This window comes from Peromyscus maniculatus, chromosome 4 (assembly GCF_049852395.1).
Source record: "Peromyscus maniculatus bairdii isolate BWxNUB_F1_BW_parent chromosome 4, HU_Pman_BW_mat_3.1, whole genome shotgun sequence".
NCBI classification, from domain to species: domain Eukaryota; kingdom Metazoa; phylum Chordata; class Mammalia; order Rodentia; family Cricetidae; genus Peromyscus; species Peromyscus maniculatus.
This window is the reverse complement of record NC_134855.1, coordinates 138516279-138531949: the sequence shown is the minus strand read 5'-3', so window position 1 is coordinate 138531949 and position 15671 is coordinate 138516279. Positions and strand designations below refer to the sequence as shown.

Genomic DNA, 15671 nt, shown 5'->3' with positions numbered 1-15671 from the left:
TATTTGTTTGTTTTTATGTGTATGAGTGTTTGCCTGCATGTATGTGTACACCATGTACATACAGTGCCATGGAGGCCATGAGGGCGCATCAGATGCCCTGTAACCAAAGTGACAGGTGGTTGTGAGATGCCACATAGGTCCTGGGAACTGAACCTGGGTCCTAGGTAAAAGCAGTAAGTCATTTTAACTGCTGGGCCATCTCTCCAGCCCCCACCTTGTATTTTGAGACAGAGTCTCTCACTGCCTAGACCATCTATTCAGCTAGGCCAGCTGCTCAGTAAGCCCCAGGGCCCCACCTGTCCCTGCCTCCCTGGTGCTGGGATCGCAGGCACACGCCGTCGCTCCTGGATTTTCACATGGGCCTCAGGGGTCAAACTCAGGTCCTCCTGCTTGCAAGACCAGCACCTTATTGGCTTACCTATTCCCCCAGCTCCCAAGAGATGTTTTTAAAAGTTGTTCTGGGGCCACTGAGATAACTCAGCAGGTAACGGTGCTTATCACCAAGCCTAACAACCTGAGTTTGACCCCAGGGACCCACATGGTAGAAGTAGAGAAATGACTTCTGCAAGCTGTTCTCTGACCTCCATATGCACGAGTCATACTCTCCCCCACACACCAACATGGATATGCACAATAAATACATATAAAAATAAAATAAAGCGGTTCAGCATCACATGAACAGGATGTTCCCTCCTTCTCAGCCAGCAAAAGGAAGGGAAAGGTGAGCCGGATGCAGCCGACAGGACTAATTCTCGGAGCACAGCGACAGTGGCCCGAACTTGTCCTCTAGTGTCTGAGCAACTGTCCCAAGCCTGGACCTACAATTCTGCTCCCCCCACCTGTCTGCAGCGAGTGACTACTAAGTTACGAGCACTGCCCCGAGGCTGACCTCGTGATGTGAGCCGGCTGTAGACCTGGGAGTTGACCTCCTTGTCACGCACATAGCATCGGATCTCCTCCACCGCCTCCCGGATGATGGTGACGGCCAGCACGAAGCCCTGCAGAGAGAGGGACGGAGGTGAGCCCTGCTGAGACCAATTATCATCTCCTGACACTTGGGACAAAGTAAGATAAACAAACTGACCCCCATCTGTGAGGACCAAGAGTTTGTCTTCACTCTGTAACTCACAGTTAGAACCACACACAAAAGCAAGTGCTCAGAAAGGCCTTGCTGAAATAGGGGGTGATGGATAGATGGATTGACGGGTCTGGGGGACCCGAATGGCTCTGCTGCAGTTTGGTCCTGATGGTGCCTGACCTGCAGCCTAAATACTGTAAGTGGGATGCCCAGTATGTTGGCTCAGGCGCAACATGTCCTTTAAAAGGCCACTGTGCAGACCCAGATGCCCAGGGCACAGAAACAAAGAACGTTCTGTCTGCAGACCTGAGGCCGACTACTCACCAGCGGAACCCAGTAGGTGTACAGGGCGCCCAGTCTCATCTCGGGGACAAACTGGGAGCAGGCGAGAAGCAGGAAGTAGAAGTTGAAGAAGTATCTGAACTGGCTGAACAGCACCTGGAACGGGGAGCAGGGGGCGTCAGCATCCTCTAGGGGTGGTACCTGGACAGGCTCAGAGGGAGGTCAAAGGGCAAAGCATTCCTGCAGAGAATGCAGCGGGCATGCTGCCTGCACAGGGCCTACCCAGTCCTGTGTGCTCTAGGAAGCATGTGTGAGCAAGAGAAACAACAGCTGCAGGGGGGGGGGGGTGGGTAAAGTCATGCCCCGCCACCCCCACCTGCATGCATGACATCCTGGGTCCCAAGCCCAGCACGGTAAAACTCAGTGTGATGCTGCATGCCTGTAATGTCAATGCTAGGAAGCCGGAGGCAGGAGCATTAGAAACTGAGGGTCATCCTTGGCTACCTAGGAAGTTCAAGACTAGCCAGTCTCAAAAAGCAAATTGCGGTGAGCTAGAGAGACGGCTCAGAGGTTAAGAGCACTGGCAGCTCTTCCAGAGGACCTGAGTTCAATTCCCAGCACCCACATGGTGGCTCACAACCATCTATAATAGGATCTGATGCTCTCTTCTGGTTCTGGCCAGCAAGTGTACGTGCAGACAAAGCACCATATACATAAAATAAATACATCTTTAAAAAGAAGTTCCTTTAAAAAAAAAAAAAAGCAAACTGCGAATGCAAGACGCAGAGCAGCTACTGGGGAAGATCACACAGGGGCCATGACTATGTCAGCCAGCTTCTGAGGGGTTTACTGTGGTCGTTTGTTCTCTGTCTCCCCCCACCCCACCCCCGTGTGCACGTGTGCGAGTGTGGGCGTGAGTGTGTGTATGCACGCGCTCTCTCTTCCCACCTCGTGGGTCACAGGGACAGACCTAAGGTCATCAGACTTGGCAGCAAATATCTTGACCACTGCGCCATCTCCCTGGACAGACCTAAGGTCATCAGACTTGGCAGCAAATATCTTGACCACTGCGCCATCTCCCTGGTCCATACCTTACTTCTCCTGTAGTCTTGTTTCTGGGGACAGAGTCTCCTTATGTTGCCCCAGCTGGCCTGGAACTAGCTATACTGACCAGGCTGACCTCGAACTCTGCCTACCTCTGCCTCCAAGTGCTGGGATTAAAGGCCTGTGCCCCATGCCCAACCCTATGTTTTATTTCTTAAACTGTGTATTTTAGAAGTACATCTGGCAACTCAAAACTCTATCTGGAAAGGGGGTCTAGTGGGAGCCCATTATGCTGTAATTTGAAGACAAAAACTATGTCCATGGGCTTTTAAATTACATTTATTAAAGAATTATTAAAGGAGGCACACACACCATGGTACACATGTAGAGATCAGAAGCAAAATACAGAAGTCAGCTTACTTTCTTTTCCATGTGGGTCAAACGTGAGTTGTCAGAACTCAGGTCTTCAGGCCTGGCGGCACCTCCCTCCCACTGAGCCATCCCACCAGGCTCCCATGATAGAAGTTTAGGGGTTGTTTGTTTGTTTGTTTGGGGGTTTTTGTTTGTTTTTGGTTTCTTTAGACAGGATTTTCTCTGTATTGCCTTGGCTGTCCTGGAACTCACTCTGTAGGCTGGCCTTGAACTCACATTGATCTGTCTGTCTCGGCCTCCCAAGTGCTGGGATTAAAGGTGTTCACCACCATTGTCAGCCAAAAGTTTAGGTTTTTATCTTTGTTTGCTTCTTTTGGTTTCTTTCTTTCTTTTTTTTAATTTTGTGAGACAGGGTTTCTCTGTGTAGTTTTGGTGCCTGTCCTGGATCTTGCTCCTACGTAGACCAGGCTGGCCTAGAACTCACAGAGATCCGCCTGGCTCTGCCTCTGAGTGCTGGGATTAAAGGCGTGCGCCACCACCACCCAGCTTCTTTTGGTTTCTTGAGACAAGGTCGCTGCAGTGGTTTTAAAAAAAAAAAAAAAAAACCTGCCCCCATAGGGAGTGGCACTATGAGGAGGTGTGGCCTCACTGGAGGAAGTGTGTCACTGTGGGAGTAGGCTTTGAGATCTCTTATATGCTCAAGCCATGTCCAGTGAGAGACCACTTCCTGTTGCCTGCACAAGATGTAGGACTCTCAGCTCCTTCTCCTGCACCATGTCTGCCTGCACGTCACCATGTCCCACCATGATGATAATGGACTGAATCTCTGAACTGTAAGCCAGCCACCATAATTAAATGTTTTCCTTTATAAGAGTTGCCATGGCCATGTGTCTCTTCACAATAGAAACCCTAACTAAGACAAGTCTCTCTTTGTAATCCTGGCTGTCCTCTAACACACACAGGCCCCCTCTGCCTCTGCCTCCCAAGTGCTATAGTTAAAGGTGTGCTCCACAACACCTGGCCCACAAGAGGAGGTTTTTAATTTTTATTTTTTCATCTGCTCATTTTATTTTATGTGTGTTTGCCTGCATGTGTATCTGCACCACATGTGTGCTTGGTGCCCAAGGAGGCCAGAAGAGGGCGCTGAAGTTCCTGGAACTGGAGTGATGTGTGGCTGTGAGCTGCTAAGTGGGTGTTGGGAATTGAACCCAGGTCCTCTGTGCGAGCAACAAGTGCTCTTAAGGCACTGTCCCCTCCCCACAAGAGAATTTTAACATCATAAAGGAAGGCAGTGGAGATGGGATCTGTCAGTATTCCATCACCATGGGGGAGGGGCTCACTGGACCCTTCCCTTCCCTCAAGAGCTACCGGCAACTAATAGTTGCTGGAGAGGGGAGGGCTCCTATTCGGGAAGAGTAAGGGATCAGCGGGAAGGAGAGAGGGTTAGAGAGAGGGTAAGGGGTGAACACAGTCAAAATACATTATACACATGTATGAGACCCATTACTATATACAATATATGCTAATTAAAAAAATAACAGCTGGGAGTGGGGGAGACATTTCTTTCCTTGGTTTTTCGAGACAGGGTTTCTCTGTGTAGCCCTGGCTGTCCTGAAACTTGCTCTGTAGACCAGGCTGGCCTCGAACTCAGAGATCCGCCTGCCTCTGCCTCCTCCTCCTCCCAGTGCTGGGATTAAAGGCATGCACCCCCATGGCCGGCTAAATTTTTCTCTCTGTACTTTTATCCCCAGTCCTCCTGGGCCTAATTCCCCACACTCAGTGGCATGGGCTAACAACTTAAACACCACGGATAACCTGTTTCGGCATTTTGACTATAATGTTAAGTCTCCAAAACACCCAATAAACGTGGTTATTCTAACAGACACCATGGTCTGGAAGATGGCAGACATCCTTGCAGGTGCAGTCCCACCCAGCCAGGGAAAACGGAAGGTCAGCGGTAAAGACAGCAAAGACATTCACAAAATCTACCCCAGGAACCACGGTCTGCTAAGACCAAAACCATGGCATAAACTCATGGTGGGAAAAGAACAATGCGGCTGCACGTACCCCGGGAAGAAACGTGAAGAAATTGTACTTCTGGTTGTTGATGACATTTCGAGGGTACCGCTGGTCCCTCTTCTCGGGGTGTCCCAACCAGACAGTACGGGGCCTGGGCTCCCCTCCACCACAGCATCTCAGCCACTCACAGCACCTACAGGAAAGACAAGCCCACGAGATTAAAGCCACACCCCCATTCTATCAAGGCCATGTCCATGTTATCCAGGCCATACTCACATCTAAGCCACACCCCATCATCAAGACTATACCCACACAGAATCTAAGTCATGCCCACAAGTGCCCGTGCCAGAGATTCACATAAGGCCAAACCTACACCATCAAAGCCACGCCCACATCTGTCCACTCTCCTCATAATGCTTTTCTTTAAAGGGTCCTGGCCAGGGCAGGGCCACAGCCACCCAATCTGAGATAACAACCAACCTCCACTGACCTAAGACACAGTGATCCAAAGAGATGGTGCTGTGTCCCTGTGACAGAAGCTTCAGAATCACCATGGAAACAAGCCCCTGGGCGTGTCCAGGAGGGGGTTTCTAGATCGGGTGACCCACCCTAATTATGGACAGTATCAGGAGTGGCATGTAGACAGTATCATGGGCTCCCAAACTGAACAAAAAGGAGAAATCCAGCTGATCGTCGGCATTCACTGGTCTGCTTCCTGACTGTGGACACGTGACCAGCTGCCTCACTCCGGTGGCAATGGCTTCCCCACTTTGATGGACCAAAATGCAAAGCCTTCCTCTTTACGCTGCTTTGTTAGGTATTTAATCACACCATCCAGAAGTGTAACTAATGCAATCCCAAAACCCAAAGTTATTTCAAAAATACATTCATTGAAAAAAAATATATATTTAAGCTAAGAAACTTTATATATCTCAGGAAGAATTATTATGGTTTTTATACATTTTATAGATGAGGGCAGGGGGTGCAGAATGGGGTGCACAAGCCACGATATGAGCAACAGCCAGATCTGACCTTGCCCTGTGTGGGTCCCTGCTCAGTCAAGACTATTACATAAAGAACAGCGGAGGATCTCTCCACCCCAACTGTTCTCTTTTTAGTAAATGTGAAAGGCGCAAGGCAGAAAGGCCATGTCTGTGTGCCTAGAGAACCTGGAGACGGGCCAGTGGCCAGCTGCAAGAGCAAGGGCCTGAGTGCCACTCCCTGCCCAATCTCCCCAAGCACCAACCCTCCAGCACCCTGCTCCTGGCTCCCAGTCACCTCACATAAGCCAAGGGACACACAGGGCTCTACACCAGCACAGTAAAGCCACTGTGAGAACCTGCTTCAGCGGAGCTTGTAAACAGGGGGCTTGACAATCACCAGCCCCGAGGCGACAGTGAAACACCACCACAGCCACATTTGGTGCTCACTCCACGCTCCCGCTTCCGTGTGCACAGGCTAGGAGGAGGAAATCCCCGGACTGCCGCCCCTGTGCTATCACCAAGTAAAACCAGCCGGATATAGCGACTATGACTCACATAATGCCTGGTCCGCTGTGGACCCTCCACTTCCCCTTCCTCCTGCAGGTCGGGTCTGGATGGGATGCTAAGGTTCAGGGCTAAGCCCATGGGATCCATGTGGAGCAGGACCCCAAAGCGGAGCCAGCCGGCGAGCTGCTGCTCAGAAGCTCAAAATTTCCATGATGAAACACAATGCTCTTTCTTAAAAATAGCATCCTCATTCCAGTAAACTCAGCTGGGTGGAGCATGCTGGGATACAGACAGGTGCCACAGCCAGTAACTGCTGCGAGCCACTGAAGAGGTTCTAGGGCCAGAATCCACACAAGAAGCCCTGTGGACTCCACATTCTTCACATGCCTGCTCTCAGGTACAGTCACCTCGCTGGCTTGAGGGGACACTAGCTGAAGCTGTGTGACCTGAGTGTTAGAAGCAAGGAAAGAGGAGGCAGGGGAGATGGAGGGATGGGTGGGGGCAGTGGGGAGATTCACCTCACAAGCAGCAGACCACTTCACATGTAGAACGTTCCTGACAATCCTCACTCTCCCACAATCCTTCATGTCGTACCTAAGAGCTGGTGAGGTGGCTATGGGGGTAAACACGTTTGCTGCACAGACGTGATGGCCTCGCTCAACGCCCAGAGCCCACAGCGAACTTCCTCCTGAGAGCTCCACATTCGTGCCACACTCACACGAACAAATGATAAAGTAAAATCAGATCAATCAATAGAAAACATTGCATGCCACATAATCTAAAGAGAGATGGAAACGAATTAAGAGAACCACAGTTTTATTATTCCTACAAGTTTTGTGGGGGGTTTTTGTTTTGTTTTGTTTTGGCTACAAGTTCCACATATTAAATAATTAGGTTGTTACTCATTAGTAACCTATAGGTGTGTGTGTGTGTGTGTGTGTGTGTGTGTGTGTGTGTGTGTGTGTGTGTGTGTGTACAAGAACCAGGATGTTTATCCCAGCATTCATAGTGTAAGCCAAACATCAGATGCAAAGCCAACCATTCCTCAGCAAGAAACTGGTTAACTTTCCAGAAATGATCCATAAAGTGGACTTCCCAACAGCCTTGGCAGCTTCAAACATGAAACGGTTCCATCGTCCATTTGTGCTAAAAGGCAAAGCACTAGAGTTGGGGAGGTGGTCCAGTCAGGGGCGGGCGCCTGCTTCACAAGCATGAGGAGGCTCGGAGCTCAATCCTCAGAACTCCAGGTCAGCTTCCTGACTGAGGACGCAATGAGATCAGCTGCCTCATGCTCCTGACGCCATGACAGGCTGCATCCTCAAACCGTAAGAAGAATAAACCCTTCCTTCCTTAAAAAAATAAATAAAGCCAGTCAGTGGTGGCGCACGCCTTTAATCCCAGCACTTGGGAGGCAGAGCCAGGTGGATCTCTGTGAGTCGAGGCCAGCCTGGGCTACCAAGTGAGTTCCAGGAAAGGCGCAAAGCTACACAGAGAAACCCTGTCTCGAAAAAACAAAATAAATAAATAAATAATAAATAAATAAATAAGCCAAGCATAATTGTATGTATCTAATTCCAGTATTGGGGCAGCCGAAACATGTGATTCCTAGGACTTCCCAACCAGCCAGCCTAACTTACTTGCCAAGTTCCAGGCCGGGGAAAGACTTGGACCCGCTTCACTAACGTTTGTTTTTAACTTTGGGTAGGTATTGGCTGGGAGACTAAATGGTTCATTTTGTTTTTCCAGTTAAATTCATTTTAGTAAGGACCCACCCACTGAGGAAGCCCTTGCAATACAAAGCACCAATGCAGCCCAGACTACCATACTTGTAACCCAACACACACGAGGCCGCAGAGCATAGCATGTTCAAGGTTGGTCTGAGCTTAGGCAAGACCCTGTCTTTGTCTTAAAAAAAAAAAAAAAAAAAAAAGTCATACTCCAGGTCCTGAGAGTACCAAACTCTAGAACACGACCCTGGACTTTTCCTTCACAGTCCCCCTTCCCAACATGTCCCTAGAAGATGCCAACAAGGTCTTTCCCCCTCCTATGGTCCCAACCACAAATCAAAACACGTTCCACCAGAGTTCACTCAGGGCAACCAGTGAGTTTATTGGACTTGCCCACAGAGCATGGGTGAGGGATTCTGGCAGGAACACGGGTGGCCCCAAAGCAGTCAAACAGAATGGTCTGCGCCTGGATGATATATCCCCTACCTCAGTGAATCTTCCCCACCCAATACATACATACTCCAGCCCCTCCCCAAGAGGCCAAGTCCAATTGGGGCAAAACTGCATACAAATGGCTAGATACTCAGGACCCTCCCTGGTCCCTCCTTCTATGAGGGAAAGTCAGTCAAACTGCCGGTCGGTGACAGACGCTTCCAAGCATGGCTGTTTGAAGGAGACAGCAGCTGTTCTACCTTGAGGACCTTGTTCTACAGCACGCAGCACATGGGAAATTAAGGGCCCCGCATTATCTGAGCGCAGCAATGAAGGCCAAGTCCGACCCCAGTTAATCAACTCGCTCGCCTGTCAGTCAGTTTCCACCGGAAACAAGCCTAAGTTGCAAACTTTCAACACGGATCAGTCTGCGCTTCAGGTCAATGGTGCTTGCTGAGCCCTTGGAAAGAACGGGGCGAGCTGTCTGGTTTTGGTCATGGTTTGAGCACAGGCCATCCTGAGTACTCACAGGCCAGATCCTCAGCTGGGCCATGGGTACTTGCACTGACTAACACAACTGAGTCCTGGGGTCCAGTGGAGGGAAACTGAGCAAGCCATGCCCCACACTGGGTGCCTCCAGAACGACCAACCACCCTCCTCCTCTTATAGGACACCAATGAGGAACCAATGCAGCACTGCACAAAAGCCCATGTTGGGGAATTGGCGAATTCACTGAGCTTACTTATAAGCACAGATGACAGTCACTTCCAGGGGTGTGACCCCAAAGCAGCTGCACCACTGAGAAGCCACCCCAGCATGGACGCCGCCTCCCTCATAGCTACACGGATGGAGTGCTCCTCGAGAGTCTAGACACTGGAGCACCTCTCTAGAATATGTGCATGGTTGGGACAAACTGCATAACACTGGCCAGGAGGAGGAGGCGACTGGAATCTCACTCAGGCGAGAGCCCAGTGGCACTGCCGACCCCTTCCATCCATGAGGGAACACCAGCATTAACGACCCAACCCCGGGGGTCTCCAGCCAGCAGCCATAGGGGCTCTGACGATGAAGATCACTGTGATGCTTGGAGGAAGGGGTTCTCTAACAATGCACGTGTTGGCACACAAGAGAACCCCAGCCCTTAAGGAGACTGAGGCAGAAGGACTGAGTTTGAAGGTATCCTGGGCTAAATAGTGAGATGGTGCCTCAAAAGAGTAAAAGTAAAATAACCACCTCAGCAGCCATGTAACCACGCAGAGGAACACAATCCAGGCAGATGAGCTGACGAGGCGAAGACCGAGAGGCAAGAAACAGCCCCTGAAGCAATCAGAGAAGACTGGTCCAGATGAAATAGTCTACCATGATGGGAAAAGGGAGGATGAGTGAGACCAGAGGAGGGGTGAGGATGGAGAAGGAGGAGAGGAGGAGGAGAGGAAGAGAAAGGAGGAGGAGGGAAGGAGGGAGGATGATAAGGAGGGAGGAGGAGGTGAAGAGGAAGAAGGATGGATAAGGAAGAGGAAGGAGAAGGAGGAGGGGAGGAGGGGGATGGATAAGGAGGAGGGAGGAGAAGGAGGAGAGGAGGAGGGAGGATGGATAAGGAGGAGGGAGGAGAAGGAGGAGAGGAGGAGGGAGGATGGATAAGGAGGAGGGAGGAGAAGGAGGAGAGAAGGAGGGAGGATGGGTAGGGAGGAGGGAGGAGAAGGAGGAGAGGAGGAGGGAGGATGGATAAGGAGGAGGGAAGAGAAGGAGGAAAAGCAGGAAGAGGGAGGAGAAGGAGGAACAGTGGGCAGAATGACAGTCTCATCACCAGGGCAGAGTCTGGATCTTAACCTATATGCAGTAGAGCTCACTGGAGCTACAGCAGCAAACTGGAAAGGCCTTCCTTACATTTTAAATTTTGGATTTATTATATGTGTATGAGTATTCTGTGGGCACTCATGTAGGAGCACACGTGCCACACATATGTAGTGACCAAGGAGGTCAGAAGAAGGCACTGGATCTCCTGGAACTGATGTAACAGACAGTTGTGAGCGGCCATGTGGTTGTGGGAACTGAACCCAGGTCCTCTGGAAGCAGTCGATGGTCTTAACCACTGAGCCATCTCCTCAGCCTCCTGATTTACATTCTTAAAAGATCACTCTGGGGCCAGTGAGATGGCTCAGTAGGTAAAGGAGCTTGCCACCAAGTCTGAGAACTTGAGTTCAATCTCCTGGACTTCATCACAGATGAAAACTGACTCCCATAGGCTGTCCTCTGACCTACATACACACACTGTGGTGTGCACAAGCCCTACACATACAAATAAATGTAAATACACACACACCCCAATTAAAAAAAGAAGTCATCTTGGTTGCTAGGCAGAAAAGATGCTGTGGTGGACAAGAATGGGAGGGGGAAGGGGGAAGGAGGGGGAAGGGCAGAGGGAGGAAGGGAAGGGGAAGGGCAGAGGGAGGGAGGGAGAATGTGAATCAGGAAATCGTCTGGAGGCTGGTGCCTCTGTCCAAGCACACAGGACAGAGACATAGGACCAGATGCGGGCGGTCCCAGTGGGGGCCTACAGGGATCTGTGCAGACCCTCAACATGCTGTGGATTGGACATGTGCACTCTCCAGAAAGCTGAGGAAAGTCATGTTCTCACTTACAGCTCACAACTGCACAAGCCAGGGGCTAGCACATCCCTCCGTCACAGCAGACGGAGAACCCACCAACACCACAGCTCTGTGTCACCCATTACCGAGTGGCAGAAGAAGGCATGGAACCGGTGCCTGGCTGATCTGGACCCAAGTCAGGAGCTCACAATACCTATGGATCTACTTCTACTTTCTTTTGTTTGTGGGTGTGCTTGACTCATGATCTGTTTTATAGCCCAGGCTTGACCACAACTCATGGCCCTCCTGCCTAAGCCCACACTTCGCTTTGGTTTTGTTACTTTGTTTTGTTTGTGACGGGGTCTCACGCATCCTAAGATGTGTAACAGAGGATGATGGCTTTGACTTCTGGTCCTCTGCCTCCATCTTCCAAATGCTGGGGTGATTCCCGCGTGCCACCAACCTGTTTATGTTGAACTGCAGATCCAGTGTGGGGCCTCACGGCTAGACAAGAACTCCCTGGACAAAGCTGCATCCCCAGCCTGGCTGGGGTGCTTCAACACCAAAGGGAACTGCCACCTGCTACAACAGTGATTTTTTTTTCAAGACAGGGTTTCTCTGTGTAGCAGTCGCTGCTGTTCTGGGACTCAATTTGTAGACCAAGCTGGCCTTGAACTCAGAGATCTGCCTGCCACTGCCGCCTGAGTGCTGGGATTCAAGGTATGTGCCACCACCACCAGACCAAAAAAAAAAAAAAGCAAAACCGAACAACAAAATCTGTCCCACATTCTAGATAGACTGGGAGGTAGCCACAAGGCAGAGCACTTTAAGAGTGAGAAGCTGAAGGTCGGGCACAGTCCCAAGGCGCATGGGCCCTGTAGGCAGGGTAAGGCTTCAAGCCAAACACACCCAAGTGCCAACTCCTGCCCAGGTCAACATTGACAGTGGGCTTTGGACCACTCATCTGTGATCCAGCTGGCCTTTATGAAGGAGAAGTCCTGTCGTGAGGAACTACTTTGAGAATTTGGGATTATGTCCACGGTATAGAAGAGCACTTAGTGCTTAAGGAATTCAATTAATTACAGGCTCTCCTTGTTGTGTGTGTGTTTGCTGGAAACAGGATCGCTATGTAGATCGGTCTGGCCTAGACTTACTATGTAGATCGGGCTGGCCTTGAATTCATAGAGATCTGCCAGTCTCTGCTTCCTGAGTGCTGGGACTAAAGCTATGCACTACCATGTCTGACTATGGGCAGTCTTTCTGAGATTTATGTTATGTGCATGCATGTTCTGTTTGTCTGCATGTATGTAAAAGCACTGTGTGTGTGCCTGGTGCCAGCAGAAGCCAGAAGAGGGCACTGGATCCCCTAGAAGTAGTCACAGGTGGTTGTAAAGCGCCATGTGGGTGCTGGGAAGCACACCCAGGCTTCTTCAGGAGCAGCCAGTGCTCTTGACCTCTGAGCCTTCCTCCCTCCAGGCCTAATATCTTATGAGCTGTTTCACGATTTAAAGAAAAAAGAGAAACTTTTTCACAAAATAACTCTGTCATCGCCTGATAGCAACAGCTTCTGAACCAGATTAAAATGTAAAGCCAGCGACCATCAAGGCAGCTCAGCAGGTAAAAGCGTTTAAAGCTCAAGCTGAAAAGCACGGGACCCACCACGGAAGGAGGACTGACTCCCAAAGGTGGTGCTCTGACCTGCACATGCACGCCATGGCACGTGCACTACCATAATGATGAAAGTTAAGGGGCTAGAGAGATGGTCCAGCCAGGAAGAGCGTGTGCTGTTCTCACTGAAGAGCCAAGTTCGGTTCCCAGAACCAACACTGGACAGCTCATGGCCTGTAACTCAAGCTCCGGGTGCGGGTGCGGGTTCTCTCTCTCTCTCTCTCTCTCTCTCTCTCTCTCTCTCTCTCACACACACACACACACACACACACACACACACACACACACACACACCTATTTAAAAAAATAAAAACTGGGCTAGGGTAACACACATCTTTAATCCCAGCACTTGGGAGGCAGAAGCAGGAGGATCTCTGTGAGTTCGAGGCCAGCCTGGTCTACATAGCAGATTCCAGGTCAACCAAGGCTACATAGAAATAGAACAAAACGGAATCTGCCCATTGTATGCAAGACAGAAGTTCCAACCTCAGAATAGCAAGAAAATTGTATGTGCACCTATATATTTATATAGATGCAAAAATAAATGTGGTTATTAGCAGATGATTCCAAGTGTTTTCCAAAATAACACCGCAGCACAGGGTAACCAACAAGGGGTGACAGGAACATCACCTATGATGTGCATACACTCCTGCACCTTTGTGTGAATCTGTGGCTAGTATGTGTTTTTCATATAAAAATAAGTGACTTATTTTAAAAATAAATTAATTTTAAAATAAATAAGAAGCTAGGGAGGTATCTCAGCGGCCGGGTTCTTGCACGGCATGTATGGGTTTCTAGGTTCTGTCCCTAATATTGTAAAATAAATCAAAGCCCACCACCCCTATCTCACCACGTGCTCTCGGGTGGGTCACTCACCTCCACCATGGCAGGTGCCAGGCGTGTCTGTCCTGCCCATGTTGAGGATGAACTCCCCCAGGCTTTCACAGGCCCTGGGCACCAGCAGTTCCTCCTACTGTACTTCCCCTTTGATCTAGGCCACTGGGTCACACAGGCTGTAGAACAGGTGTAGCATGCAGCCCACACCCAGCACGAGGCACAGCGGGGACCTAGAAATCGCCAGCACCAGCCAAGGGTGGCGGGGCGTGACTGGGATCCCAGCGTGGGCAGTAGAGGCAGGAGGACCAAGGGCTCAAGGCAGCGTACGCTACGTAGTAAGTTCAAGTCCTGGCTACACAAAACCCTGCCTCAAAACAACACAACAAAAAAGAAATCCAGGTACCCGTGGACACCAAAACAGTCAATAAAAACAGTTGATACGTCGCCTAAGTGCGAGCTCCATGCATACCAGTGAGTCCTCCAGCCTCTGGGCGACCGTGCGTGGCTTCCAGCCAACCCTTCTTGCCCATGAAAAACTATTTCCCACAAAGTCCAAACTGGGAAGGGCAGAGACAGGCCATGGTCGAGTTTTTCCACGCCGCTCCACTCTGAAGTACTGCCTCGAGCTCCCAGACTGACGACTTTGGAAGGAACCCAAGGACACATGCAGGACACACACCAGGGACCCCCCAGCAGCAGCCCTGTCTCACTAGCTCCCACCCCCTCCCCCACAGTCATTAACACCACTTCTGTGCACCCATGGTTCCAAGTTTCAAGGTCCATGGATAATACACACCGTCACCCATTCCTTCCAGCACGGGAAGGCTGAGGCAGGAGGATCACTACAAGTTCAAGGTGAGGCTGGACTACACAGTGAAATCATGTCTCAAAAAAAAAAAAAAAAAAAAACCCACACAGAACAGCCAGTGTGGTGACGCAAGCCTTTAATTCTAACACCCAGGAGGCAGAGGCAGGGGATCTCTGTGAATTCCAGGCCAGCTACAGCTACTTAGTGAGACCAAGTTTCAAAAAAAAACAAACGGGCTGGAGAGATGGCTCAGGGCTGTTGTAAGGGACCAGAATTCAATGACCAGCACCCTTGTAAGCCTGCCCCGTCCCTGCCCTCTGCAGCTCCAGTTCCCATGGATCTGATCCACTCTCCTGACCTCCCTGGACACCAGGCATGCAGTACACATACATACGTGAAGGCAAAACAGCCACACACATAACAAAAAGAAGTCAAATCCTGTTCTTGCTTTTTTAATGTAAAATAAAAATCCCAAACAACAACAATGCACAGCGGTGTTCACCTCGGCCATTTCTCAGAGGGGAACTCACTCTCTCTAGGTCATGGGTATAGACAGCGCTTCCCAAACGTGAACCACAGTCTTGTTTGACCACGTGGTCTCTGAAGCCAGTTGGGCCTTGGGAGATGGGCCCCTCCCTATGAACTTTCCTCCTCCTTCCGCGGCTCCCATGGGGACGAGGACTGTCACAGTGCCGCTGCACCATGGGCGGGGCCTTGGCACAGAGAAGCCTCAGCAAGGCCACAGGAAAGGTTGCCAAAGCCCTGTACAGTCAGGTGGTGGTGCATGCCATGCCCTCACGTTAGGGGGCTGAAGCAGGAGGATCTGGAGTTCAAGGTCATCTTTCCTGCATGCCACATTCCAAAACAAAATAAAGGCCACAGAGACGCTGCACCTAATCCCAGGGGGGCTGCACCCAGGAGTCAGGCCAGGCAGGACTTGAGCATAAAGCCAGCTTAGTGTGCAGGCACCTTCAGCAGGCAGAATGCTATCATTCCTGCTGCCAGGGACACTGGCCCCGGGGTTCCAACTATGCTACAAACAAACCCCCTTTTCAGGCAAGCCAGACATGACCACACTCGGCCCTCTTATCCACACCAGCTTGTGGTGACAAACTGTCACCCACACCTGTCATCCCAGCCCTGATGGTGGCTTTGGGACCAGCCTAGGCTACATAGTGAAACCCTGTCTCAAAAAGACCACACAAAGCTCTACTCATTCAACAAACACAGACTGAATGGTCAGTCTCCTGAATTCAACCTGTCCCAAGTCAAGGTCACCCAACAAAGACTACAGAGCATTCACATCAAACAGCCCCTGGAGAAGGG

The 15671-nt window shown here is 50.5% G+C and overlaps 1 protein-coding gene across 9 annotated transcripts in view; it reads right to left on the bottom strand.

Moving 5' to 3' along the window:
• The window catches only part of Atp9a (ATPase phospholipid transporting 9A (putative)), a 110445-nt gene that overhangs the window by 79150 nt on the left and 15624 nt on the right, over positions 1 to 15671 (bottom strand). For 6 of the 9 annotated variants that reach the window (XM_042276866.2, XM_076571103.1, XM_076571101.1 and 3 more), the window contains exons 2-4: positions 4844 to 4988; positions 1403 to 1516; positions 890 to 998 (exon numbers count right to left, since the gene is read on the bottom strand). In XM_042276866.2, coding sequence (XP_042132800.1) covers positions 890 to 998; positions 1403 to 1516; positions 4844 to 4988 — 368 coding nt within the window. Of the gene's footprint in view, positions 1 to 889; positions 999 to 1402; positions 1517 to 4843; positions 4989 to 5071; positions 5328 to 6333; positions 6852 to 15671 lie in introns of those variants that run through there. The other 3 variants (XM_042276868.2, XM_042276867.2, XM_042276869.2) reach the window with 3 other exon arrangements.